Source organism: Ciconia boyciana, chromosome 6 (genome assembly GCF_034638445.1).
Source record: "Ciconia boyciana chromosome 6, ASM3463844v1, whole genome shotgun sequence".
Classification (NCBI taxonomy): domain Eukaryota; kingdom Metazoa; phylum Chordata; class Aves; order Ciconiiformes; family Ciconiidae; genus Ciconia; species Ciconia boyciana.
In genome coordinates, this window is record NC_132939.1 from 33,480,997 (window position 1) to 33,508,536 (window position 27,540).

The 27,540-nt window shown below is 46.6% G+C and overlaps 1 protein-coding gene across 1 annotated transcript in view; it reads right to left on the reverse strand.

Moving 5' to 3' along the window:
- The window catches only part of GALNT16 (polypeptide N-acetylgalactosaminyltransferase 16), a 78,332-nt gene that overhangs the window by 19,066 nt on the left and 31,726 nt on the right, over positions 1–27,540 (reverse strand). Inside the window, exons 2-9 of the mRNA XM_072866082.1 lie at positions 19,922–20,097; positions 15,236–15,334; positions 8,481–8,548; positions 5,971–6,036; positions 4,735–4,856; positions 2,752–2,839; positions 1,691–1,775; positions 543–646 (exon numbers count right to left, since the gene is read on the reverse strand). Of these exons, the coding sequence (XP_072722183.1) occupies positions 543–646; positions 1,691–1,775; positions 2,752–2,839; positions 4,735–4,856; positions 5,971–6,036; positions 8,481–8,548; positions 15,236–15,334; positions 19,922–20,097 (808 nt within the window). The remainder of the gene's footprint in view (positions 1–542; positions 647–1,690; positions 1,776–2,751; positions 2,840–4,734; positions 4,857–5,970; positions 6,037–8,480; positions 8,549–15,235; positions 15,335–19,921; positions 20,098–27,540) is intronic.

A 27,540-nucleotide genomic window follows, 5' to 3' on the forward strand; every position in this document is an offset into this window, starting at 1 on the left:
TGATGCCCTAATCTGCTTCTAAATGTTTGCATTCTGAATCTATTTGTACCCAAATTCCACTTACCAAAAGAGGCTTGTTTTATTAGGAAAAACATCCTTCTGACCTATCAAGCTGGGAGAGCAACTCAGACTTATCTGGGAAAGAGGAACAGGTATAAGAAGACAGCATAGGAGTGACTGTCCACTTCAGAGCTGGGGCAACACAGACTGTCATGTGAAGGACTGGGGGAATATTCTCCAAAAACCAGCAACAATTTAAATATCAGGAGGTTCCTCTTTCTTACTTGTACTGTGGAAGCACTTGTATAATAGTGCATATGCCTGTAAGAGAGTGGTAGCCCTGATCGCAAAAAGCCTCCATTTACTTTGCACAAAGCTGACAGCGATACAATTCTGACCGACACGGGGATTACTAGACCATGTCCCTAGCCTTACATCAATATGCAGATAAGATCTCTCAAAAGGAGAGTTCTGGTGGGCAAGGAAGACTGGGAAGTGGTTCTGCATTAGTGTGTCATTCCCCTGAAACACCCTAAACTTACCAAAATTTTCTCCTCCCCAGATGTCCATTTGAGTATCATATTTTCCCAGGTGGTTAAACCAGGACTTGTTGATCACAAAGATGCCTCCTGCTATGACAGGGGTTCTGGAAAGAAAGCACAAGCCCACACAAAATCATCACGTGTATATGTAGCACCACCATCTTCATTTTAGAGGGGGGACAATTTGTCCAGGCCTGACACATCATATCTCATTTAAAAGAGAAAAATAGTAGAGCTGGGACGTGAACCTGCAGCAGGCTTCTGAGATCCCCATCACTAGATCATCCTCCTGCCTTTGTTAGGTGATCCTGCAAGCACTAAATGAGTTATTGTGTCTTTTGTATTTATACAAAAATGCACTGTGTGAAGGAATGACAGGGGCACTGCCTGATGACTGTATTCACCAAGTAGACACAATGTGAGAGACTTTGCTGAATGTACTGCTCTGCTGTTAGCAAGCTGATTACTTCTGGAGTACAAAACTGAGGCTCAAAATTACACAGAGGAATTGAATGATACTTTTATGTTACAAACAGGGAGCTGTCTGCCTATACAGACAAACACTGTGACTTTTTATATCAGGATTTGTCACATTCTACATTCCTCAGAGCCATGTACACAGCAGCAAGGCTGGCAATAACTGTTCCAGCCAACAGAGTCTGTTTTGTCCATGGACACACATATTTAGGAGGGAAGGATAATTCTGTGCCCAAATTACTAGGCAAGATTCAGTTCCCAGGTCTGCTTTACACTTCCTGGGTGACTGTTTAGCTGCTTCATTCCTTAATTCTTCACCTGGAAGATGGAGGTAATTAAAAACCCCAAAGGGATTTCTGAGGCATTCAGAGTGTTGAGTGAGACCACAAAAACAAATATATAGAAGAAGAGGTGACATGTAGAGGTGGCATGCCTACAAGCCTATGATAGTATATAATTGCTGTTCTTACAATATTCAGGGAGTAATACTCTCAGAATTAGGGTATAGACCTCAATGCATTCAGAAAATAACATGAAGCGTTTGTCATCGTCAAGTGAACACTGTGGCATTTCATCCTCAGCAAGGCAGTCCCTGTGCACTCCTTGACATACAGGTGAAGGCTTAGTAAAGGCATTTGGAGGACTGGACACAGTCCATCAGAGACACCTACCTTATAGACTGAGTTGGGTCTGTTCTGGACATCTTCTGCTCTATAGGAATCTGCTCCCACTTAAAGTGAAGGCTCCAGTCAAACCCTGAGAAGGAAAAAAACACGTCAAATGGGTTTTGTTATTGTTTTTCTACTAGCTTCAGTGATAGTCTCCACCTTTACATGACAGGCTATCCCTACTTTCCTTCCCTGACCTCCCTCATGGTCTACCCAAAATGGCAAGAGTCTATCCTAATGTAGCTGAGAAGTCACCAGCTTCTGTCTTGGCATCCTCAATCCCTTAGCGTTACAGATCTCTGCTCAAATCCACTCCCTATCTTCAGGACAGTGTTGTCAGTGTGAGATGTAATTGCATTTTGGCCAGTCTGTCTTACACTTCCCTGTCTGCCAAAGTTACAATGCTTTAATCAAAGGACTTTGTGGGATGTGATGTATTCTGGGAACAAAGGCCTGCAGATCATTGTAACCATCACCTCTTTCAAGACTACCTTTATTTATAGTTGGCCTGTGGTGGATAGTTGAGCATAGCACAGTCACTAACATTATACCGTCGTTAAGGGTAGCCACAGAATGAGTAGCCTTTGGCAGGCAAGCAGCGTGGCAGCAAACTGCAGCCATAGAAAAGGGAGAAATGCACCAGGCACTGTGGGTGACCACAGGAACAGCTGCAAGGGGGTTCAGCTGCCAGGAGAGAGCTGAAAATGCTTTTCAGAAGATGCCATGAGATAGCCTGGCAGATAGGAGCAGCAACTGGAAGTGCCTGTCAGACTCCAGTGTACAAGTAGTGTAGGGAGGGCATGGCGATATGTTTCATCAGTTAACTGATGTTGCTGAAATTGCAAAATGTTGTGACAGTGATGCAAGCTCAAGAGGAAAACACTAGCTGGGTTTTGCTGTAACTCTGCAAAAGATCTGACTTTGCAAGTTGCAGGAAAAAGAGGACAGAGAACCCATCAGGAAAGATCATCATTCTGTTTTCTTAGAAAGCTGAAAAGAATATCAATTATTTTTCATGCACCATCCCTCAGGCCTAACTTACACAAGCCATTCATTATACCCACCTCCCCTCAGATCAGCTGATGCTGCCAGGTAGGCAAAATTATCCAGGCTGATAACATCAATGATTGGACTCACCACTCGGGTATAATCCTGAGGGAGAGAGAGAAAGGGGGGGGGGGGGAGGGAGAGTCAGGCTTTTCTTGAATGTCTGGCAAAGCTGCCAGAGATCAGAAAACACAAAGCTGCACATGTAAATCTTTGTCTGGCTTCTCCAGTACAGTTCTGGTAGTTGAGCAAGGGATCCGTGGCCACTACATCCAAACATGGAGATGGTGGGTATTAGCCAGCTGCACGCCACGGATGTAGGGAACAGAGCCTGGGACCCCAACACCCAGGAGTGCTGCTAAGAAACAGCTCTTTATTTCCTGCCAAAGTCACAAGGCATGAATCACTGTCCCAAAGGTTTTGTGCTTGTTTTTGATATCTACTGACAGCATACCTTCTGCTCAGCCATCCTTGAATTAACTCATTATCATCAGCCTAGAAATGATCAACCCACTAATAAAGCATCTTCCTAACAAGTACAATGAAGTACAGGACATTAAAGACAGTCTTGTAATAGCTGAAATATATGATGAAACAGAGAGCTGGCAATGCCAGAAACAGCATCTTGTTATCGGACAGCTGCCACCCTCCATGCCTTTCCTATCAAACCTTCATTCTGTCTTGCAATAGTTCCTCCTGCCGTAGCGCACTTGGCCAGGATGGATAGGCACATCCTAGGTGAGAGCTATCATTCATGTTTATTCACCTCCGTGCTGTGATGGCTGCACAGTAAGAGTATGCCTGCCCAGCCTGAGTCCACCAGCACCCAGCCAGCAGCTTGGTGCTCCAGCCACTGCTCCAACCAGCCAATGCTAGGACTGGGTAGGGCAAGACTGAAATCTGAACTAGGATGCACATCAGAAATGTAGGAAGTAGGTCAGAAATCGGCTGACTTGAAATCTGCTCACTAATAATACTAGAGTCAGCACCCAAGCTTTTGCAACTTACGTCCTTCCCAAAGAAACTAGTGAGGTCCTTTCTGCTTAGGGACCCCTATGCTGCTGCTGCTGCAGCTTGACTTAAAGAGCTGTAGTAAAGTAAACATTTATGGGCTTCTGAGATGGAGGATTTATTGAGCAGGAATAAAAAGCAGAAGCTTTTAAGCCATCAATCCTGAAGTTTCACCATCTTCTGCTCCTTCATATTAAGCCAAGCAGACATGAATACAAGGCAGCATTAGAGCCTCCACCCTTTCTCCTGGGGCCCATTACTACATGGAATCCTCCTTTCAGAGGGGATCAATCCCTGGCACTTGCCAGCATGGCTGTGACTGCTCTCTCACCTCTCCCCAGTTCGCTCTTACAGCGGAGTCATATGTCTCCCCCTCTAGCCCTACAGTGCAGTCAGGGTGACAGCTGCTAATATTCCCATCTCATTTTCACTCTTCCAGCCTCATGTCAATCCTTTCCCAAGTGAACCAGCAAAGGGGCATCCTTGCACTCACAGGCAGCTCCTCTGTGCTAGGAAGCTGCCTGCATGCAGGTGGTGTGTGTTGGCAGCTCGGCAGGAGCATTAATAGAAGGAAAGTTGTGGCAGTGACAAGGCAGAGGGGGGGGTCCAGCAACAAGAAGGGAAATGGCAACCATGGAAAAGTTGCACAGTGTGTGCTGCTGAAGTGGCTATCCTATGTACAGGTGGACAGAACTAAGAAGCACAGGACCTACCAGAGACCTGAGATATAAGTTAGTGGTTCAAGTGTTCACCATCTCATCCCATCACTGAGCACCTCCTACCCCGCCACATTAGCAGGAGAACATAGAAGCCCATCAGGGATCTCTGGTCCATCTAGCTCAGGCCGCACCTTCCTCTGTGACAGCCTGCCTGAGGAGTACCTGGGAATGCTGTCCTCACTGGCACTGCTGATGGCATGTGAGGGCAGAGGATCCACCAGCACAAGACAGGTCAGCCCCATCCATTCCAGAGGGGCAGATGGTGCTCACCTCTTTCACTCTCTGAAGCATTGGCTGCAGCCACTCACTGTTGACTTCACAGTGACTGTCCAAGAAGGTGAGGATGTCAGCAGTAGCCACTTCAGCTCCTCGCACCCGAGAGCGAATCAGCCCTACAATGAGGAAAGCACAGCAGAGGAGCAGGAAGATTAGGAAGGGAAACAGCTGAGCCTCCTTCAGAAAATAAAATACTTTGTGTGGCCATTACGGGAGAAGAGCAAGTGGTTCTCCTGTATCACACCTCCATCAGGAGCAGAGAGCATCCCTTAAAGATGCTCTCTGCTAAAGAGCTAAAGAGCAGGGCATCCCCTGGGGGACACACTGCCAGCTGAGCCCTCCCAGCAGACAAAGAATGACCTCACCTGTCACTTCTGTCCATTCCACCGAGCTTTCATCTGGTTCCTGCCTTGATGATGTCCCCCTTCACTTCCAGCCTTCCCCACAGGTACCTTGCTGCTGCCTGCTGGGTGTTTCTCCCATCAGAGCACCCTGCTGCCTCTCTCACAACTTCCATGGGACAAAGCTCTACTCTCTGCTTGTTGCCTTTCTTACTGCTTATCTGCTTTATTCCCACTTGTCCTTTATTCTGCCCTGTGGTCAGAGATGTTAACCTGGCTCTCAGATGTCTCCATACTTTCTTACAGACCATCCCACTACCTGGGATGCCCTTTGTGAACTGAGTAGTGACTCCTGGCTCCCCTTCCTGATCCTCACTCCAGGCCTGCTGTGCACTGACAGGTTTAGAAATAAGCCAGCACGTGTAAGTCAAACCGAAGAGCAGCTGGGAAAGTCAGCATTACCATTTATGCACACAGGAGATATATGAGAAATAACTTTCCTTAATTGTATCTATTTGTGATAGATATATGATTGTTTTTCCCTTTCCCATAGCTCCTAGATGGCTTGTTATTTTGCAGTCTGAGTTTAAAAGGGTAAGACTTACACCTGCATCTATATTCATAACGATCTTAAACTGCAGTCCTTGTTCTAGCCAGGGCCTCTGGACACCACGTCTCATTATTTAAAGTACAAAATGAGAGCCCTGAAGCCTGAGAGTTGCTAAGCCAGGTTCTCCCTCCACAGATCCTCCAAACTAGGACACCAAACCCTCATACTGAAAAAACAAACTATAACCACAAGAAACAACATGTAAGCAGCTGTCAAGCAAACAGGGCCACGTGGGAAAATCTGCAAAATCTTAGTACCTACAAAGCTTTCCACACTCACCTTCTCGCCGAGTGTTTCGTAGACACTTGACCTTTGGGATCTTGGTAAGGAGCTGGCAGTCCTCAGCTTAGGGAAGGCAAAAAAAAAACATTTGGCACACATGCATGAATTATTTGGCTTCAACAGAGCGCTCCAATTAAGTGTTCTCCTGCTTCTCCATGGGAGGGGAAATTCTGCTTTCACTTAACATCACATTAATCAGCCTGATGGCCTTAATCCTGTTGTCTAAAGAGTACACAGAAGAGCACTGCTTGCTTGCTGTCCTCCTCGGACAGCTGAGCCTGTGTTCCCTGATACTCTGAGCAGCCAGGCTTTTGCTCTCCCGCGCTCAGCATTTCACAAGAACAACGGGGCATGCGCTGGCAAGGTGGCACCAAGTACTGATGAAACGGAGGGACCGCAGGGAGCCAGGGCTGCAAATCACCAAAGTGCCAAGTAAAAGAGAGTCCTGTCATTTAAAGTGATCTCATCCACTCTCTTTGCCTTCAGTGGCTCGTCTGGGCGTTTCCCACCATTTGTTCTCAGGGCAGTTTCTGCTTGATTTTATTTAATAAAAGGCCACAGGGATGTGACCCGCTTCCTTGGAGACACCATTACATTAACACATGGATGCCTAACCAAGGGCTTGGCTGGCAGCCTGCCAGAAGCTCGTGCCATCCCTCATTTACATTGCCAAGGAAGATGACAGAGAGGAACAGCTACTGGCTCCAGCCCAGCTGTACCTATGAGCACTGGGTCTTTAGTTCTCTGTTATCCTCTCTCTATTCCTGCCCTAGCAGAGGTCACAGGAATAACAATTTCTAACTTGCTCTTTTCCCTTGCTCCACCAAGTTCACCCCAGTTTCCATGTTTATTGCTCATTCCTTTTCATGTCTTACACCTCCCCTTTCCCACTGTCATCCTCCCACAGACTGAGAACTCTGGGGAGAACGCAAAGGCCATTAGCCAAAGTGCATCTCTTGGCATGTTCCTGCAGGAGCATTTCCATTCTCAAGGATACATGCAATCTGAAATACTGCTCTTGTGTGGGCACTTTGGCAGCTGCTGCATCATCCAAGCGAAGTGGCAGGTGCTCTTAATTACAGAGTACCCAGATTTTGCTGGACATCTGCTACAAGAGAAGGCAACACTCATCTTGGCCAAGTCACAACTTCAGGTAAGTACAAGAATCCTTATCAAGTCATTCACACTCCAGGATTGGAGCACATCACTCTGACTGTAACTACTTGCCAGAGCTTACAAACTCTCTGTATCTTTGGAGAAACCGAGGCGGATATTAAAGCAATGTGTCAGACCTCAAACGTGCTGAAGTGCCTCCATGCAGGTGCCTCGGGGAGTAGCTGTACCACAAATACCCAGCTGCCAGTGAGAAAAATGAGAGCTGTCATAGGATGGGGCTTTTTAAAAATCTTTCCATTTACCTAGGAGCCTAAATGGGAGTTTCTGGCTGAGCCCTGTGCAGTACAGGTCCCAGAGATCCATCAGCATCAATCTGGTACACTTCAGCCATTGAAAATTGCATTTTTAGATGCCGAATATGGGACATTTAGGACTGTTTGTTGGAGGTGCTCAGAAACACCCAACTCCAACAGCAGGGCACAGCTCAGTCCTTATGCAAATCACACTCTAAGGACCTCAGAGAGTTAAATCCCTAATCACAGCATCCACCTTTAAAAATGTTTTTGGTCAAAGCTACATAAGTATTTAGCTGCAGAATCAAAAGAGCAATGCTTCTTTACCTCAGCAGGCCAAGGTGGGCATTCTCAGCTATCTGTAAAGTGTTCTGAAGGAGTAATTATCAATTATTATAAGTGGCACACAACTAGATTGCCCTTGAATCTAGCGTACATCATGGGAGAAGCAAGAAGTCTTCTGTCCCCACCACCTCACCACTACTACACAACAGCCAGGAGCAAGAGCAACTGTACAGATGGAGAGTCCATAGCCTCCAGTCTGCAGGTCTGGTGGAACTCCTGCAGGAGACACTCCATCCCTGTGCCAAGCTGCAGGAGAAGGTATGGCGCTGCCCAAAGCAATAACCTTTCCACAGCCTGGGATCCCAGACACATGGAGGCAGGCAGACAGTCTCACCCCAGTCTGCCTGCAGGACCCCAGGCAGCAATTTTCTGTAGGCTCCATTGCATCCTCTGCTCTCTCTTGGTTTGTAATTACCCACTCTGCTCATGTACACCATCGCTATATAAAAATCTGTGCTAAACAGCTCACAAAATGGTGCATAATGAAACCAGACAGAGATCTCTGGCAACCTGGCCAAAACTGCCAAGCTGACAGAAAGGGAAGACCCAATGGAAAGAAAAAAAGAGGAAGAAGCTCTGGCCTCTGCCATGCATGTACATAAACTAAACACAGAAAAACTTCCTCCCTCTTCTTTTTCTTTTGCATACAGACAAGAGGGAATCTCTGTGAGGGAGGGGGACTGATCAGAGCAAACAAAAAGAGGGAAAACAGAAGGGAAGAAACAAATGCAAGGGAAATAGGTCCATACTTACAATCTGAGCTGAAGTCATCTACCAAAATAATCTCCTGGATGAGGCTGGGAGGGGTGCGGTTCAGGACACTGCAGGGACCCAGGCAGGAAAAAGACAATCTTTGTGAGCTGCCATAATAACGACAATGGTAGGACTGACACAAATCTGCTATGCTATGCATTACAGCAGGAATACCAAACTCCAGTAATATGGAAGAGGTAACCTTGCCCTTGTACCAGGGTTCATTGGCAGGAGCCAAACTGCAAGCAGGAATATCCCAGAGAGCTATGGCATCTCAGCTGGACCTTACCAAGGACCCACAGCCAGGAAGCTGACTGCGGGACTTGCCTGGGGGCAGCTAGCAAAGGATGCTGCTGCACGCTCTCTGCCTCTAAACAGAGAGGGAAAGAGGAGAGCACCACCTGCCCCGAGGCAGCCAAACGGCTGTTCCCATCTGCCAGGCTCTGGGAAAAGCTCATCACTGCTGGGAGTGGAAAGAGAGCTCCTACTTTCCCCAGCAAGGAGCTCTGTCTCAATGCCACAGATGAGGCCTGCTGGAGCTTTCTCACCAATTCACTTCTTTGGGACGAAGGCAATTTTCTTTGGCAATATTCTGGATTTGGGGTTTTTTTTCCCCTTTTGCTTGTTACTTGTCTTTCTTTCAAACTAGCCCCCACACTTGCTGAGAGCAGCCCCCTTTCCTCGGGCTGGTCGCACCATACCCCACAATACCCTTGGGACTGCAGTGGGTTTGCATCCGCAGGACACAGGGGCTTTCACACACAAGGAGGGGGAATAAAAGCTTCTGCCCTCCTCAGAGGTTGATGCGCTCTGGTACCCTGGAGTCAGAGCAGTCTGATTCTGACTTGTTTGTCCCTCTCATTCGTTTAAGACACTTGAACTAATTTTCCATGACCTTCTTCAAGTTCTTCCCCTGGCTCTACTACAACCACACAGCATATTCACCCTTCGAGCCTGCTTCTCCAATGCCTCTGTGCGCAGGCAGGTCCTCATTGCTTTCAACAAGATTGCTCAGTCGCATTTAGTCACCCCAGTGATGATGACAGCTATGCAAACTTCAATATTAAAAAACAGAGGTAGACACTGTCCTCTTGGTTCTAGCAACCCATCTCATTTCAGTGGCACCCACTCTTCTGATTTTGAGCAATTCTGCAGAAAGATTGTTGGCTTTTTTTCTTTTTCTTTTTTTTTTTTTTTTTTTGGCTTTTTTCTTTTATACAGGAAACAGACAACAAGAGTAATCCCATACTCCCAGGAATGGAGCTGTAGAGAAATAAAATACCGTCTTGCTAAGTAGCATCACTGATGGCTTTCCATACAGAGCCAAAGTTTCCTCAGTTTGGGAGAGTTTTCTGCTGTCTCACACAGCAAAATCCTGACTGCTCTGCTGCTCAGTATCACATCCCGCTCTATTTCAGATTTATGCTGCTTCACATGTCTCTGAGAGCATTTGTATTTTGAGCTTATATGTCCCTAGATGACTGAGCTTGCATTTTTCAAAGCTGAATCTCATTTGCTTCTCTTGGCTCATACCTCTCTGGATCCTCTAGCATGGTGGGGTGGGAGGTGGGGGATGTTCCTCTTTGCATTTATAAGTGCAGCTTCTCCCAGCATAGCTATCAACTGCATATTTTACAGACAAGGTTGCCCTGCACCGAAATTCTTGTCTGTGCAAACCCAATGCAAAACAACAAATCCAGACAGGCTGCATCCTGCAGTATAATGGCTGTAAAATGGTATCCTACACCTTCTCCCACTAGCCTGACTATTAGCAATGCTCACATTTTCTCCACAAGTTTCAGGTCTTCCAATTCAACATAACTGGGGAAAACACTTTGTTCCTTCTTCCTCACCTCTCCACTGATTCCCCAGTAGAGAGAAAACATTCCTCGAGGAGTTCACAGCTCATTGTTCAATGCCCAGTTCTGCTCTCAGCTCTAAAATAATTTTCTGTGGATCCTTGGGAATGGTACTTAATCTTCTTTGCACTTTGTCTTGTCTGTCTTTTTAACAAGGAACACAGTAATCCTAGTATTTCTCTCCAAAGAGGTGCAGAGGTGGCACGACAATCGATTACTTTTAGGCACAAAATGTATTATTAGGATTCCGAAATCCAAATGATGATTGCCTTTTACAGCAGAAACACAGACTGTTCTCCCCTCACCTTATGGATTCCTTACCTCCTTTGTCTTTTCTCACAGCCTCCTTCTTTCAGTATCAGTGTCCTTACTCTGTCACTCTGTCACATGACACCACATCAGCGTTGCCAATGAGTTTCTCTCCTCTGCTGATCTGTCCATCCCTCATCAGCTCACAGATAATCTTGTTTATTCCAGATGTTAGCAGAGGAGCATCTCTTTTTTTCCCTTTGCTCTAAAATAATCTCCTCTTTTGCCATTATTTAAATTGTCATTGTAATGAGTTGCTGTACCAAATGCTCTAGCATTACAACAGCATCCTTTTAATCAGAATTTATACAAGCTCTCTGCATAGGCACCAAACCAGACAGTTGTTCAAGTTCATTTACTTAAAGCCTGACTATTCACCTTTACATTTGCACCAAAACCAAACAGTACCTGCCATACTGACTGAAATCAGAAAGAAAGAGAAAGAAAGGCAGACAACCAAAGCAGTTGATTTTCCCTTCTGCAAGAATGGTCACCGCAGCAGAAGTGATGGCGTTGCTTAACGACTAATCAGGCACAGACATCAATCACGCAAAATGCCTTTTGAGTGACAGTTACTTCTGAAGGAGAACAGGATGCCAAGCAAGTAACTGGTTTGAGAGTGACAGCTATGTCCTGCCGAGGAAGAGATATCACGCAGGGAAGCAGCTCTTGACTGACAAACATCTCCTGGAGGACCGAGGATGCCAGCAACGAGCCATTTGAACTGGCATGTTCACAGGTTCTGGTGGATAGCCCATTTCCCATTTTTTTTCCCCCTACTCCCTTTCTTAGTCTCTTGCTGGATATTTTTAATCAGTTATCTCCTTCTACACTGAAAACAAAGGAACAAAATTTTTCTGAAGGACTCCCTGCATGGGACCAGTAGGATTTGGGGCAGCATGGCCTATTGGTGCGCTGGCCTGGTCCCTCTGGCAGCTTGCAGGCTGGGCAGCAGGTCCAGCTGCCTGTTGCCTTTACCTAGGGCAGAGGAGGAAAATGGCTGGAGCCCACAGCAGCAGGCAGGCATGCAGCCCATGGTGCCTCTGGGGACCAGGAGGCACAAGTGACAGGGTGCTGGAGGGAAGAAGTTATTCCTCCCCACAGTCACTCCTCTATTTCCCCCTCTCCCTCAAACATTTCTCCCATCCTCAAGTGGCAACAACAGCACATCACTCCCATTGCTTCCACCCAGCAGCAGAGATCCCGGGGGCAGCAGGGAGACCTTGGCAGCTGCTGAGCTGCCAGAGGTGCTTGTGCGAGTCCACGTGTGCACACATGCAGGTGTGGTTAGCCAGAAGGGTCTGCAGATCAGGACCTGGCCCCGACAGCTGCCATGTTTAGATCACCCTGAAATAAACCATAATGCAGGAGTCTCATCCCTGGGTCACTTCCCAAGACCTTTTGGTACCAGCATTGCCACTCAGCTGAGTTACCTTGCAGAGCTGTCAGAATAACCCAGTAAGACGGTATCTGGCTCAGGGGAGCACATTTAGGCTCTCTCTAGTTTTAATTTAAGATTAGTTCAATCCCAGTACCCTTTTCATATATTTCTTCCTACAATTTCCCAAAGTTTTACAGATGATTTTTGAGTGCCCAAATTCAGGCACTCGCCAGCCAGGCTTGCAAAGACCTCAGGTATGAAAACTTCAACTGGTAGTACATATTCTACTAATCTCTAAAGACTGGGCCTCTAAAAAAGTTTTCAGCCATAGAAAATTTTGCTCTTAGTGCTGCTCATTTCCATCAGTTGTCGTCTTCCACCCCCTCTTCTCTTATAGCATCCCCATAGTGTAATTATGATAACTAAACTTGGGAAAAGGCCCATAATAACAGTGGAATCATATTTAACTTTCACCAGGTGCATCTCAAATGGTTAATTCTAATTATCTAAATAATCCTGCTCTACCTGGCTTAAGAAAGCTCTTATGGATATAGAAATAATGACAGCCTGCAAGCCTGACTAGTAAGCAGCTAAGCAGCTAAGCAGTGCAATTTTATGCCTCCCGTTGCTTAATATCACTGTGGTCCTCTGCAGACTCACAGCCAGGCCATAAACCAAACAGAACAGAACAGTCCTGTCCCTTTGGTACTTGACATCCCAAAGTGCTGCAAAGTAATTACGCAGTATTTGGTGCACTGACTGTGTATGCGAATTGGGCAACAATTATACTCACAGCAGTAACTCAGCCTGGCACAGTCAGATGCGTTTTGCTGAAAGACAGGACTCTCGGGTTACAGAAGAGGCCTTGAAGAGCACCGTGAAATCTTCAACTCCCTCTGTAATATCAATGTCAACCTGCAAGTGGGACTCAGCCCCATGCCTCTTCTAACAGCACAGCCGTGACCTGAGCCTTCACCTCTCTGTATGGTTGTCAAACCTCCCATGCCTCAAAGACAAGGCTACCAGCCAAAGCTTGGTGTGTGACACTGAAAATACTGTAGAGCCCAAGAATAATTCAGCCTTTGGAATCCCTCGTCAGACAGGGATAAATCATGGACACTTCTGACATTTGATGTAAGCAAGGAGTAAATCAATCACATGCACTGGCTGTAAACCATCTGGCAATGAAGACTCCAGCTGTAGCCAGAGGTGTGAGAGGAAATGCCATCCACCCCACCATTCACAGCAGAGTGCAGCCAGTCCCTCACAACAGCACTCCTCCAGTGGCAGCAGGATTGCAGGGACCAGTTTGAACAGATGGGTCATCCATTTTTCAAGGTCTTTGCTGGGGGCTCTGGGTTGCAGGAGACCACATCTGAGAGACTGGTAATACCACATCTTGAGTGCTGTGACCAGTTCTGGGCTTCCCAGGACAAGAAAAAGAGAGGCATGCTGCAGCAGGTCCAGTGAAGGACCACTAAGATATTTAAGAGACTGGAGCATCAGATGTAAGAGATGAGGTTGAAGGAGCTAGGGTTGTTTAGCCTTGAGAAGAGAATGCTCAGAGAGGTTGCAGAGTCTCCATCCTTGAAGATACTAAAAACTGGCCAGGCACAGCCCTGAGCAATCTATTCTAGTTGACCTTGCTTTGAGGAAGCCTGGCCTGTTAATGCATCAGCAACACTCATCTGCTCATTAGTACACATCACCTCCATAGGATCTGGATATCAATTTATCTCTCTATGCATTACTGCTGCTCTGAATGTCATCTTCTCTTCATTTTAACTATCATGGCATCTGGCTATTTGATTGTCTGCCTTGAGATTTTCTTAAGGATCCTACTACCATGGTTTCCGAGCACCTAACAGTTTATTGTCTGACCTATGATGTAATCGACAGAAATCTCCTCCTGTTGCCCTAGCAGCACCGTGGTTCCAAACAAATCTGCTCATTTTCTGAACAGAGGCCCCGTAGAACTCATTTTATGGTTCAAATGAAAAGGAAATGATAGAGGTAAAAAGGCAAAATGTGTTAATGCAATATATACACGTCTCTGGAAACACAGTAGCACCAAACCTGGCAGACAGAAACCCAGCCTTCTAGCCATAAGGCCAGCTTGAAAAAGCCTGTTATTTATTCACAAAGCACATTTCTCTAAGCCCACACAATCTGACAGGGGAAGAAGTGGTGATGATGAATAATGCATTCCTGTTAGTGATACCATCAGCTCAACCTTCTACCCGGACAATTCACTCTTCCTTCAGCCTCCACAGGCTGCTCCTGGACCTGTTTGCAGGCTTCAGAGACCCTTTGAGAAATAACTTGATAAGTCAAGAGAGGGCAGAGGGCATTTTTTGTGTAAAAACTAAAAGGAAAAGAGCCTCCCTGGGTTCTGCGGGGGTGATGGGGAAGGGAAGGAGCAGCTGGAACATTGCTTTGTGGTACAGATAATTGCTCCTGTCTACCTGGGGATGCTGACAGGCCCTATGCCACCTACTTACTTGGTTAGATTTGGCCACTGCTGATAATACTCAGATATAAGGAGACACTGGTACAAGACAGCAAGTGTCCTGCAGGTTCAGCAGAGTCTGTGCACAAAGCCATGGGGAGTATCTGGTGGGCCATCAGGTTCAGCAACTGTTTACCAGCAAGTGACTCAGCACCTGCTCAGACCGCAAGGGCTCAGTCTCCACGAGACTTCGAGTTCATCACCTTCTGCTTGAAAGACTTGTGAGCTGTGCCCCCTGCCCTCACTGAGCCAGCCCCAGCTCCTGTAACACGTGCTCTAGCAGGGGGCTGGCTGCTTATTCCCATTTACGAAACACAGTCCTTCCCAAGCCCCTTCGCTCAGTTGCATCTAGCAGCCCACAGTGTGCCCTTTGGTCCCCCCTCACTCTTCCAAACCAAGCTCATACAGACTGTTCCGACCTGTAAACACAGGCCCAGCAGCCCCTTTGCTGCTGCTGCTGCCTCCCCCCATGGGGGCTATATAGCGGCTAACTGCAGATATGTTCTGTCTTTGAAGATATGCCCACACTGCCAATCCAAGCCCCTGACCTGTCCTAGTGGGCCAGCTCGAGGGCAGATCACAAGCACTTTGGGGACTGCAGCCACCCTGCTTGCCTAACTGCTGGAAAATGCCTAACCCTCCACCAGTGCTCTTCCAGGCACCATCGTCTGGGCCCAGTACCCCTTGCTGAACTCACCTCTTCACTGTGCGGAGCAGGGTGGAGCGTGCCTCGTTGTGGAAGGTGATGATAAGGCTGGTAGCTGGCAAGTCTGTGTCATAGCGTACAGAAGTGCACCTGCAACACGGGAGAGCAGAAGTGTAAGCCAAACATCACCCAGTAGCAGTCACTGCAGCAATGTACCTAGAATTTTTAAAGAAGAGAGTAATATCCTAAAACCAGAAGCAGCACAGTTCAGCTGCAGCAAGGGAGGCCTCAGCAGTCCCTGCACCAAGGTTGGCAGAGCTTAAAAAGAATTGTGCCTGTTGAAAGGCAAAGTTTTGAGGCTGTGATAACTAAACTCACAATGCTGCGATACCTAAACTCATGATGCTGCATGCTGAGGAGGGCACGTGGGTTTCACGGGGAACAAAGGTTCAACATCGTGGACCCTGGATTTGGCTGTGATTCTTGTAAAATCTTGTTTATTCATGCATAGGACATGCACATGCTAAGGATGCATGGAGCTGGTACACCCAGGCATTGCTGTATAAAGCACTTCAAATTCTTTGGACATTGGACTTTACAGAAAGGAAAACACTAGCTAGTGCTGTCATCTGCATCAGGGAGTTGCTGAGGTTCAACACTAATACCTCAGCTGGCAATGGAAAGCAGTTCCTCCCATCTTCTCATCTGACTTTGTAATGTTAGGTACATATATTCATTCTCATACTCAGAACCAAGGCTTAACTCAGCATCAGCTTGCACCAGGGCTGCTCATACCCTGTGGAGAACAAGGATTCTTGGAGGAGAACAACTCTCAGTTGTGAATCCTGGATCCGATTCTGGCAGATACTAGGAATGGCAGATGTGGGCTGATCTGCTCCTCCAGAGTGTCTGCCTTCTTAACTTTCACATCTGAAATTGTAGCCTAGTGTTTTTAACAACTTAAGGCCATGCATAGTCTGAATCTATCCTGGGAAGGAATACAATTCAGTTCTTACAGCCACTGCTTGTACTTCCGCATTTACTTACTATTCTTTTATGGCTATTACTAAACTGTTACTGTTTTTATCATCACATTCAATCCTACTGGTTTATGACTTTTTCATTGCAGTATTTTATTAAGGGGACAGCAGCTTCTTACAGCAATTTTCAAACCTATAAAGAAACCTTGATAAAGACTAAAGTGGAAAACCTGAGACCAGACAGGAGACATACCACATTTATTATTGTTTCAAAGTAGCTCCATGATGTAATACATATAAAATGTATTAAGGCATCAGGAAGTGGAAAAGCAGCAGAGATTGGTGTATGTGTTATTTGGGGAAGCCTTCCCAAGATCTCAGAATTATTACAGCATCACAGAGGACAAGGATAAAGTTTGTGCTTGAAAGTTGTCCCTCTCTTTGCTTTGGATCAAAAAAACAGCTCCATGCTGTAAGAGATGAGCCCCAAATGGCTGTATTGTGAGCCCTGAGAGACATAATGGATGATGCCTTGAGAGACAAAATGGAAGCCACAGGGAGTGGCTCAGTGTCACTTCTCTTGGCTTGACAGGCTGCCTCGGAATTAAATGAACTGTACTTGGACTCAAATAGAATGTATAGCCCATAGAGATTGTATTCAAGGGGAATTATTCTTGTATCTTCTCACATTATTGGGAACAATAGTATTACTAACATATCTTTATAGATATACTGATTTCTTTAAGTATCTTTGTATGTTTATATGTGTTATTCTTGTATAGGCTTAACTAACTTGCATACTTGCTAATCAGTCAAAGGGGAACATGCAGGCCTTGTTAATCACTAACCTGCAAAGAAGAAACTGCAACAAGGACTGATAAAAGGGGAACATCCTGCCCTAGAAGGCACTGAAGACTGGGGGAGCACCAAAAAAATATGAAGTCAGAAAAAAACTGCAGTAACTAGGAGAAAGGTAAAGGCAGCGAGGGGAGATCACGACCACCGACTCAATTAAAGACCCAAGACAGCTACTGCCCCACTTCCTGCAAGCATGCGCAGAATATTAAAGTAGCACTGTAGCTTTAAGTTGAAATGGGAGAGGTGTAGTCCAATGGAAAATGGCTTTGTGTGGTTACTTATGCATATGTATAATTAGACCATATAAACATTGTTCTGAACTTTGTGATAGTGGTGTGGAATGACCACCTAGCACCCATCTCTGCGCAGACATGAAATGAAATGCCTCTGCCCTGTGTGTATATTGGCATCTCGCACACCAGGTAAACAACCTCACACTTGTGGGATAACAGTTTTGGTGACCCAGATGGGACTGCGCTGACAGCCTTGCCAGGTTCATCTTGCTGCATCTGACAAGGAGAAGACTCCTTCAGCTCCTGTCCTGCAATCGGGCACTAATCGACACAAGGGTGCAATGCTACTAAAAAGAGGTGTCTCAACCACTCCTGAGGCCGGAAAGATAGAAGAATAAATAGGGGCACGCACAGGGGCTCGGGGGCTTCTTGTATACCAAACACCTCCATTGGCAGGACCAACGCTGCATCCAGGACCGGTGATATTTCTTCCTAAATCTCTTTCTCTCTTTCCCTCTTTATCTTTCTTTCCCCCTTTTCTCTCAAGGTTTGTTAACAAAAGGCCTACCTTATTTTCAGCAAAGCCGCACAGCTCAGGCTGATAGAATCGTGCAATAACCAACAGTTATGGTATATTGTTCATATAGGAGTTTCTCGTTCTTAGTAAAGTTGATGTTTGTTTATGGACCTTGAGTGTCGTTTCACGTCAATCCACACCAAGGGGATCTGCGAATCTGAGTCACTCCCGAGTGGGGTTGAGAGGGATCCAGCAGGCAGACGCTGACTCTGCCGTGTGGCTACCCTTATCGTCCTCAGAACCCTTAGACACAAACTGTTGACCAAGTCTGAGACTAAGACTGGATCCAGCTGCACCTAGACTCCTCTCTGAAAAGGAGTTTAGAAAGCAAGGGGGTCCTTTCTGAACCTTGTGACTCAATGGGAGGGCCACCTCTTCTCCCTTAGCCAAACGTCAGACTCATGTCCTTAATGTGACATATTTGGCGTCACGATTTTACTTCCCCTTCCCCACAGGTGGGATGTGACACATGCTAGGTCAGAAGGAGCTTGTAGGATGGGGAGTCAAGTATGCCCAAGCTCTGCTTGGGTGCCTGAAGAAAAAGTGACATGTTAGTGACCTATTGACTACCCATTCCTTAAACAGAGAGCCAGGTCCATTTGTGACACAAGGATGGGCTTTCCTCAAACTACATCTAACTTGCACCAGCTGAAATAAGTCCTCATCCTAAGTTGCCATCCCAGCAACCATTCTAATGCTACAAGACAAGGTACTCAAAAACAGCTCCCTCATTCCTAAACTGCCACCTCTGCAAAGAGAAGGAACATGGAAATAGGTTTATCTGCTCTGATTATATACTGCTTTGGATTCCCCATTGCTGAAGGGAATCCTTGCAAAGTTCAGGCTGAAATGGCCATACATTTCCAGGGAATCACATATATGTTGGTCTTCAGACTGAAGTGCATAGATGAGACTTTTCACAAAAAGCATGCTCTGCTTGCTACCACAGATCAAAATAAACAATAATTCACCTTTGAAGTGAGCAGTTTGTAGGCCAGAACATGACAGCAGATTAACAGAAAACAGCAATTCTGCATGGCAGGGAGACTTGTCAGTAATGCAGGACATGGCACCGCTGCCTCTGAGTCACTAGGAAGCCGATCCCAGGTACTGTGCCAGGGAACAGGAGCAAAAGACTTTCATCTTACAACCAAAGTCCCAACTGGTTGCATTCACAAAGCACCCTGACGGCTGTCATTGCTGGCAGGCTCACAAAGTTCCATATCCCCTGACATCCCTTTCACAGTTTCAATCAAGTTAGATGCCTGGTTTCTCATTCCCAGTAGCGGTGAAGTGTTACTTTGCAACTCTAGGTAGGGTCTAGGTTCCAGTCCTGATAAACAAGCATTTCAGACATGGTTAGTTTGCTTCTATTTTTTCTCCATTGAAGTAGGCTGTTTTACGCTATCCTATCACTATCAAACCTACAGTTTTCAAGGTACAACTATCTTTTTGTACTCCAGAAACCACAAAATAGTTACCTGAGCACGATTAGCAATTTAAAGATGAGTTTAGTCAGCAGAATAAATTCACGCCCAGTGAAAAAAGGACAGAATGATGAGCACTTTGCAAGCCATGAAATATTCACTGTATTCACACGTTAGTTTCATCCCCACCAGCAGCCTTCATCCACACCATAATGCTCAGGCTGGAAAGAAGGCACCAAACCAGCTCAGACAGCCAGGGCACAGAAGATGAGGAACACCAGAGTAAAGCAAGGCTTTACAGCCTTGCAGCCAGGACAGAGGGTCACTGAGAGAAGCCACGAGTGTGAGGGGAGTTGTGCAAAAAACAACTGTCAGTTGAGCAATTTGAGCTGCAATGGAGGGGCTGTCCTGAAGCAACAAGATGACACTTGGACCTGGGAGAAGGATGCTAGGAAAGCAGCAAGCTGGGGCCGAATTAGTTAAGGGTCTCTGCGCATTTGAGACCTTTCCAGATTAACCATGAAATACAGTGAAGGAACGGACCGACGCCGGTGAAGAAAAACCCAAATCATCCTTTGTCAACATTGCAGAACAGCAAAGGAGGGCAGTGGACTCCCCACACCAAGCAGCCGCCATGGCTTGGAGCAAGGGCTGCACAGTACCTGTAGTGCCTGGTGTCCCGAATGGGCCGATCGCTGCTGAGTTTGTCACTCTCAAGCTGATTAAAAGCATGCTGGCGGTAGGGGTCTTCTCCGGCCTTCAGCAGCTTTGAGGACAAGTAAGCCTTTTCATCAAAACCCCTCCGGCTGTTCTTCTCTCCTTGGGGAGCCCTTGTCATCTAGAGTAGAGACAAGCATCAGAGCATCAGGGAGAGCAGCCGACTCATGTTTAGACACAGGTAATAAGTTCAGACATGCGTACACTAAGGCAGGTTGTTTGCCACACATCTGGAAGCAGCTCAGGTATAGGGGAAGGCAGGACAGGCAAGAGCTTGGAAAGGAAAGCAGGAAAACCTCACAGATATGGTGTTATAATTGCCTTCTCCAAGGAAAACTGCAGGCCTCGCTATCCTTACCAACTGAGCTTGGGATGAAAGCTGCTCGTCCTGATAGCACAGGCAGAGCCAAATTCCCTTTAGCACTTGCTATGCAGAACAAGCGAGACTGCAGACATTTGGAAACTCTTCCAGTCAACATGGGTTTGAGAGCAGCCTCCAGCCAATGTGGCTGAAACACAGTATTTTGAGGAAAAAGTTTCAGCTTTTCAGCAATAACTATCACATACAAACACAGAGGCAGCTGATTTAACAGGTTTCCTGTTGTGCCTTGCCCAGCTTTGCCCAGTCCCACAGAAGTCCATGACAAAGTTGGAAGCTGCATGTGACTGTCCCCAGTCCCATACAAGAGCTAAAACACCTGGGCCATCCCTTTTCTCTCCTAATTTTCCTCCAGCTTTCCTAGGCCACAGAGTCAGTGCGATGCCAGCACCTGAAGACCATTCACTAGGGCCACTGGGAGGGAGGACAGGCACAGTTCTAGCCCATGCTGAACTCTTACATACAAGATTTTGGTTGGAAACAACCTAGAAACTGTAAAATATTGGCTTATAAAGCTATCAGGATTGTTTATACAATAAAAGTAGTTTAACAAATTGTCTATGGTAGCCGTTTGATAGACCAAATAATGAAGAAGCCATAAAACGCTCCCAGCTTTGTACGAAGGAGTGCTGGAGCTCCCTAAAACTGCTGGAAAAGGCAGATTGTGGCACATCCCAATCTCATCCAAAGCGCTGGACAATCCCCAGATCTTGAGATCCTTCTGTGTAAAATAGTTTGGATACCCTCTAATACTATGCTTGATCACATTTCTCCCTCTGCCATAAGGCTCCTTCTAGGAGTTTTAGAGGGCAAGAGACCATGAACTGGTCCCCAATATCACACAGCATTTTGGTTAAGCCATCTAAATGGGTTGGGAAACAACTCAAGAGACACAGCACCACTGCAAATTCCTGAAGCAGGAGAGCGCTTAGAAGAACAAATGTCTCCGCACCTTTCTCCAAGAAGGGCTACCCTGCAGTGCAGACAGCCCTAGGAGAACCAGACAGTTGGGCAAGATGATGGCAAATGAAATTCAGCGTAGACAATGCAAGATAATGAACATTAGAAGAAACAAATTGAACTACTCATGCACATTGATGGATTTCAAATGAACCGTGACCACTCAAGTTACAGATCTGAGCGTCCCCATGGACAGCTCAATGAAATCCCGCACTCGGTCTGCTGAGATAGGAAACATAGCAAATAGAGTGCACTGCAAACGGGACAGAGAAAACTGAAACTGTGGTGAACGTTGTTATACGAAACCAGTGACAGCTCAGCAGCCATGGCCAGAGTGCAAGTTTTGTCAAACTGGTCTCTGGAAGGAAGCTACTGGAGGATGAAGAGAAATTAAAGGTTAGGACTATTTGATTTGGAGAGAAGATGAATGAAGCGAGAAAAAAATTGAAGGCGGCCCATAAAATTATGCCTAATACAGCCAAGGTCAGCCCAATGCTCAGATTTCCCTTTCTTACCGTACAAGAATGAGGGGGGGAAAAAAGCGCCACTATTCTCAACACAAAGAAACTTATTCAACCACTGCACAACCAAGCTGCTGCATATGGATTTACCCTAGTGCAGGACTCGCATAGGCACACTTCAGGAGATAACTCTGCCTCCATTCCACCTCTCCAGGCAGCGAGCACCCTGCCCTGCCCTGCCGCCCCTCCGCGAGGGATGCCGTCCCCTGCTGCCCCTCCATGAGGGATGCCGTCCCCTGCTGCCCCTCACAGCGCCCGCTGCCGCAGCACCAGCTGGGCACGTCGCTGGGTTAGGGCAACGGCTCAGCTATCTGTACGGCCGGTTTCACAGCCTGCTGCCTAGACTCTCCCTTGAAATTATATTTTCAGCACGAGGAGGAAAACAATTACTTTAGTACCTCTAGAAATTGAAATTATTTTCCTCCTTTGATTCATACTAAGCGTTTTGTCAAACTTAGCTTCCATTTCTCTTTTTCCTCTTGCCCTAGAAAACAACACCAATTTGTAGCAAAAGCCCGGCTTATCATGCGCCTTCAAATATTTTGCGGTCACTCGCTTGCCCTTTACTACTTATCTCTGCCTCCCAAGCCCTAGCAAAACAACAGCTGGTTTTGGTTTATATGGCCGTGAAGGTTGTGCAAAAAGCTGGAAGCAGCAAGAAGTCTTCAGGAGCCATTTTGTGAGGGCACTGCAAGGCCGGGGCTCCCCATGGCGGGGCTCAGGGCAGGGCCTGGCAGCCAGGGCCTGTCCCACCCCCCAGCCAGGAGCGGGACAGCCAGGGGCACCGGGGCAGCCCCAGCCCCAGGCATCGGGCACCTCTCTGGGGAGAGGCCAGGCCGTGGGCCCACCTTGGCAGGGCCCATGGCCGGGCAGGGCAGGGCTGTGGGGAGCTGGAGACCGGCCCTGCTGCAGCATCGCTGGGGCAGGGGCTGACAGCCCCTGGCCTTCTGGATCATGGTCAGGGTGGAGGGAGCCCCAGGGGGCTGAAATGGGGTCCTTGGCCGTGGGCAGGGTCGGGGGAGCCCTGGGGAGTGGGCAGGGACAGGAAAGCCCATTAGTGCCCTCAGGGCCATGACACATTTAAACTTGAACTATTGGGGGTAATTCCTCTAGATACTATGGTTCTCACATTACTTATAACATCACATTTAAAAAGTGGTAAAAGAGCACTGGGAATTAATTGTCAGTTAAGAACATTTCTCATCTTTATCTCAGCCAGTATCTCTTCATGCTCTCTTCAAACAGGGAAAAGGGAGGATTCGGGGGCTGACAGCTGAGAGGGCCTAGCTTCAGCTTCCAGACAGACAGCTAATCAACAGGTAATCAACAAGTAATCAAACAACTGATCTGTGAGCATCAAGAAGATAACAAGGTAATAAATAGGAGCCAACTGACATTTGTCAAGACCCGCATCATGTCAGACCAATCTAATTTTCTCCTGTGATGGAGTAATCAGTCTTAAGGGTGTGGAGAAGCAGTAGATTAGATAGATACATCATGACTTTGGTAAGGTTTTTGATAGGGGATGGTAAGACGTTGTCATTAGCAAGCTAGAGAAATAATAGTCTAGATGAAACTAATGCAGAATGGGTGAAACTGTTTGGAAAGCCACCATCAGAGCAGAATTACCAGCTGTTCACTGTCAGAGCAGAGGGGCTATGGTGAGAGCAGGTCTTAGGGGTTTGTTCTGGACCCAGCGCTATTCAGTATTTTCATAAGCACCTTGGATACTGAGACAGAGTACATTTATTAAATCCATATGAAATCCAGCAAAAGTGTCAGACATATTGGGGAACAGGATTAGAATTCAAAATTATCTCAACAAATGGGAAAAAAAAAGTCTGAAAACAATAAATACAATTCAATAAGGCCCCATAGACCTCTACAGTTCATCAGGTCTGCGCTAATACAAAACGTGGAAGAAACAGCAAGGGAGCAGCTCCTCAGAAAAGACCTAGATATTACAGCTCATTACAAAGCACACAACAGCAAAGCCCAATAAAGAGAAGAGAGCACACACCATCCTGTCCTGAGTGGAGCCCAGACAGCTACGAACAAGCCTGGCAAAGCAAATATAAAGCTTATCTTTAAGGACTGACTTGCTTTATCAGATTCTTTTCCTAGAATATAGATGTTTGACTACAGGATATTTTTCACTGTTAATTGAAAACATACTTGACAGGAGCAGCACACATTCTCTATGAAATAGTAGTCAGTCCTCTGCCAAACCCTCTGAGGAGGGTGGACTGACATCCACCCCCTCTTTCCTCTCCCTTCACATTAACACCTCTCACTTCAGGAAGAAGTCAATATAAGCACACATGAGCTTTGGGTATATTAAAGGCACAGTATGTACAACTGAGTGCAGAGTTAAGACTTTTACCACATCAACAGGACAGTTCATACCTGTAAGTTCTCTATGAAGCTACACACCTTGTATCCCCATGCTTGAGGCTGGAAAAACAAGTGGGCGTTATGGGAGCAGAAGAGCCCTGTTCCTTCTGATTGATGCTCTGTGATAGAGCAAAAAAATTTGCTAGATGAAAGCAGAAATAAAGATGAATAGGCACTGGAAATGTGAGTGTCTAGACTAGGGATTAGCAAAGTAGTTTGCACAAATTAAGGTTTGTCCCAAACACCGCTGAGACCTCCAACACAATTCATATACCAAAATTTCAGGAAATACTGCAAACCTCCTAATCTCATTTCACCATTTCTCATTTTCACATACACTTTTCCTTTTCAGCGACAGAATGGACTGAGTTGCTCTTCTGCTGTTGAAAGCACGTTCTTATTTGTGTTTTGACATGGTTCAAGAGACCAGAAACTATTTAAGTAGTGAAATTAACTTTGTAAGCAAGGGATTAAGGGAAAGGATTTAATGCCATGCATATCTATGAAAACTTGAGAGGCTCATTTCTCGACTAGCACAGTGATATTCCTCTAGGCCTAATCACTTGTAAAATAGCAAGACTATAATACAGACAGTGCCACTCACCTCTGTGCATTGTCACTGTCTGCCACCAGATACAGGCACGCCAGCTCCAACACTGTGCAAACAGCCACTAAAATTAGGGCAGCTGGGGACTTCAGGGTCCCAAGATATTTTTTTGTTACAGTAGGCTTGGCCAAATTAAAAAAGGATAACCATACTCCAGGGGTCATGAGGAATCATTACTTAACTAGAGTAAGGTATGCAAAACTCTGAAAGGTAAGTGCAATTAATAATTTTACGGTTACTGTGAAGCTAGTCCAACAGCAGTTTTATATGACAGGACGTATACTTTGCAGATTTGCACATCCTTCTTACAAGTGTTTAGCACTAGTACAACAAATGGAGCAGATGGCTGCCATGCTTCGCTTTTGTTTTAAGCTCATTTTCATGATTGTGTCAGCTCTGTCAAATCCCAGGACAGAAAAGCATCAATCACAAGCCATCCCCAGTAAGTGTCTTCCCCTGGAAGAACTACCTGGCCAAGAAGGTCTAACTGATGAATATGGACACAAAGCAAGCCAGGGAGTAATGACCTCACCAAACCTTCCTCCCTCTCGAGGCCCCCTCTGATTGATCCCACTGCCGCAGCCTCGCATGCTGCCACTGCCATGATCCCCAGCCCTGCCAGCACCTCCCTCCCACCAGCCCTGCAGGTCCAACCCCTCTCAGCAGAGGTTTCCCCTCTGAACTGGTTTAATGCCAGCTTCGACCCACTGGGAGGAGATACAACCTTGCTGGCTGAGCAAAGGCCAGGGCCAAGTCACCTCTGTAAACCACAGTGGAGCTGCTGAGGCCCCCACGGTGTGAAATTTTTCTCTGTGGGCTCACTCCACTTGCTCCATACGCTGTCCCAGTGACCTGAAGACAAGTCCCAGAGAGGACAGCACAGCAAGCACCACTACCAGCAATCAGATGCTGGGGAGCACAGCAGTGCTTGGGGTGCTACAGAGACAGGTGCTGCTCTGCTCTGTAACCCCTATGCTGGCACGTGGATGGACTATGAATGGCACGGAGCACAGACGGGGCAGAACTGAGAGCTGCAGCAACTCCCAAGAAATTCCCAGGAGATCCTGCTTGCCCAGGGAGCAAGCTACTCTTGATGGGCTGAACCTGCAAGAGATCGTCTCATGAATGCCTGTTGCCAAGAGCATTTGTTTCAGAGGGTATGTTGCATTTCCAGTTGGGTTTAGGAATCCCAGTGTGCACGTGGCTCTTGTTATGTCTCATGAAATAGTCCGTATACTTCCCTGAAAAATTGCTCAAAATACTTTAAGAGAAAAGGCTGTGCCTGACAGCACAGGGCCTATTTTATTCATGCTTTGTTCAGCTGTGTAAAGCATTTTAAATGTGGTTTAGGAACCATGCTTTTATGGAACTTCTATTATGAAATGTTAATAATTACTGCGGTTAAATAGAACCATCTCTGTTCTTTGAGAAGTGCAAGTGCTGACAGAGGAGCTCAGAGACTGATTTGAATGTTTTGTTTGTAGCTTGCACAAGCTGGAGTAACACAATGGAAGCAGTAAAGCAACTTGAATTGATCAGCTCCCGCACCAGCTAACTGGTCACAAGAGATTTTCTACTGCCATCAGTACTGGACACTCTTGAGGCCTCCTGCCAGCTCCAGAGTGGGCTGGAGAGACCAGTCGTGGGCCCCCAGCAGAGGCTATTTTCAATGCCCTCTGGGAAGAGGCCATGGTTGCCAGCTCACGGGGTTTCTCCAGGCCCTGTGACAGACCTGTAGTCGCCAAGGGATGGTGGGAGTGAGAAGCAGGGAAAGTCTGCTGGGGCTTGCTTCCCAGCACTGCTGCTTGCCCAAGGTGCCTCTCCACCTCCCCATTCTTTTCCGCTGTCTCCTGGCATTTATTGCCTTCTGTGCATGCAGAGGCAATTCTCTGCCAGCTCTGCAAGACTGCATCTCTGCTCTCTTCTGTTTTAGCCCTGAGAAACCCTTTCTCTCCATCCCTGTCTCATGGCTAGGAAGTCATGGCATTCCATAAAACATTTTCTATTTTGTTCTTTTCTTCTTCCCTCATAGTTTTGCCAAACACTGAGCTGTTGACAAGGAAAGTGTCCTCAAGCATCTGGCCTGAAAAGGTGGAAATCCTGTATAAGGCAAGAAAGGAGAAGCAATTATTTTTCTCTGTTTGGTTTCCACAGCAATGTTCTCCCCACAGCCATCAATTTTTGGATGCTACTTTCAGAGCCTCCTCCAAGAGACACAGAAGATGGCACAGTGTTTTCCATGTTATTGCCTACAGCCTGGATGAGGTGAACATCATGCTCTCCTGTGATGTCTGTCACAAGCAGACATGGGTTGTTAGTGTGAAGAGTTTAGAAACAGGACGTTGCTGACTTACAGGTCACAACAGTGTGTTGATAGACAAGGCTTGACCACTACCTTTCAAGCAGACTTGCCATGGTTTGACAAGCTGGTCTTTTGGGCAGTTTTGGGGAAGAAAGTAGGCAACACAAGAGAGGAAAACAGTGCAGGGGAAGTTTACAGGGGGAGCAGCAAAAAAACCCCAGGAGCAACTAAGTTACTACCTCTGTCTATCATGAGCTGTAGTTCTCTGATAGCTTCACACACCACTACCCTCATCCAACTTCTCAGCATAAGAAAAGGTCGTGGCTGCCCTACCATGGACCCAACTCCTTGCTTTCATGTCTAAGAACTCACAATCTTGCTTCTGAGGCAGCCATGTGGCC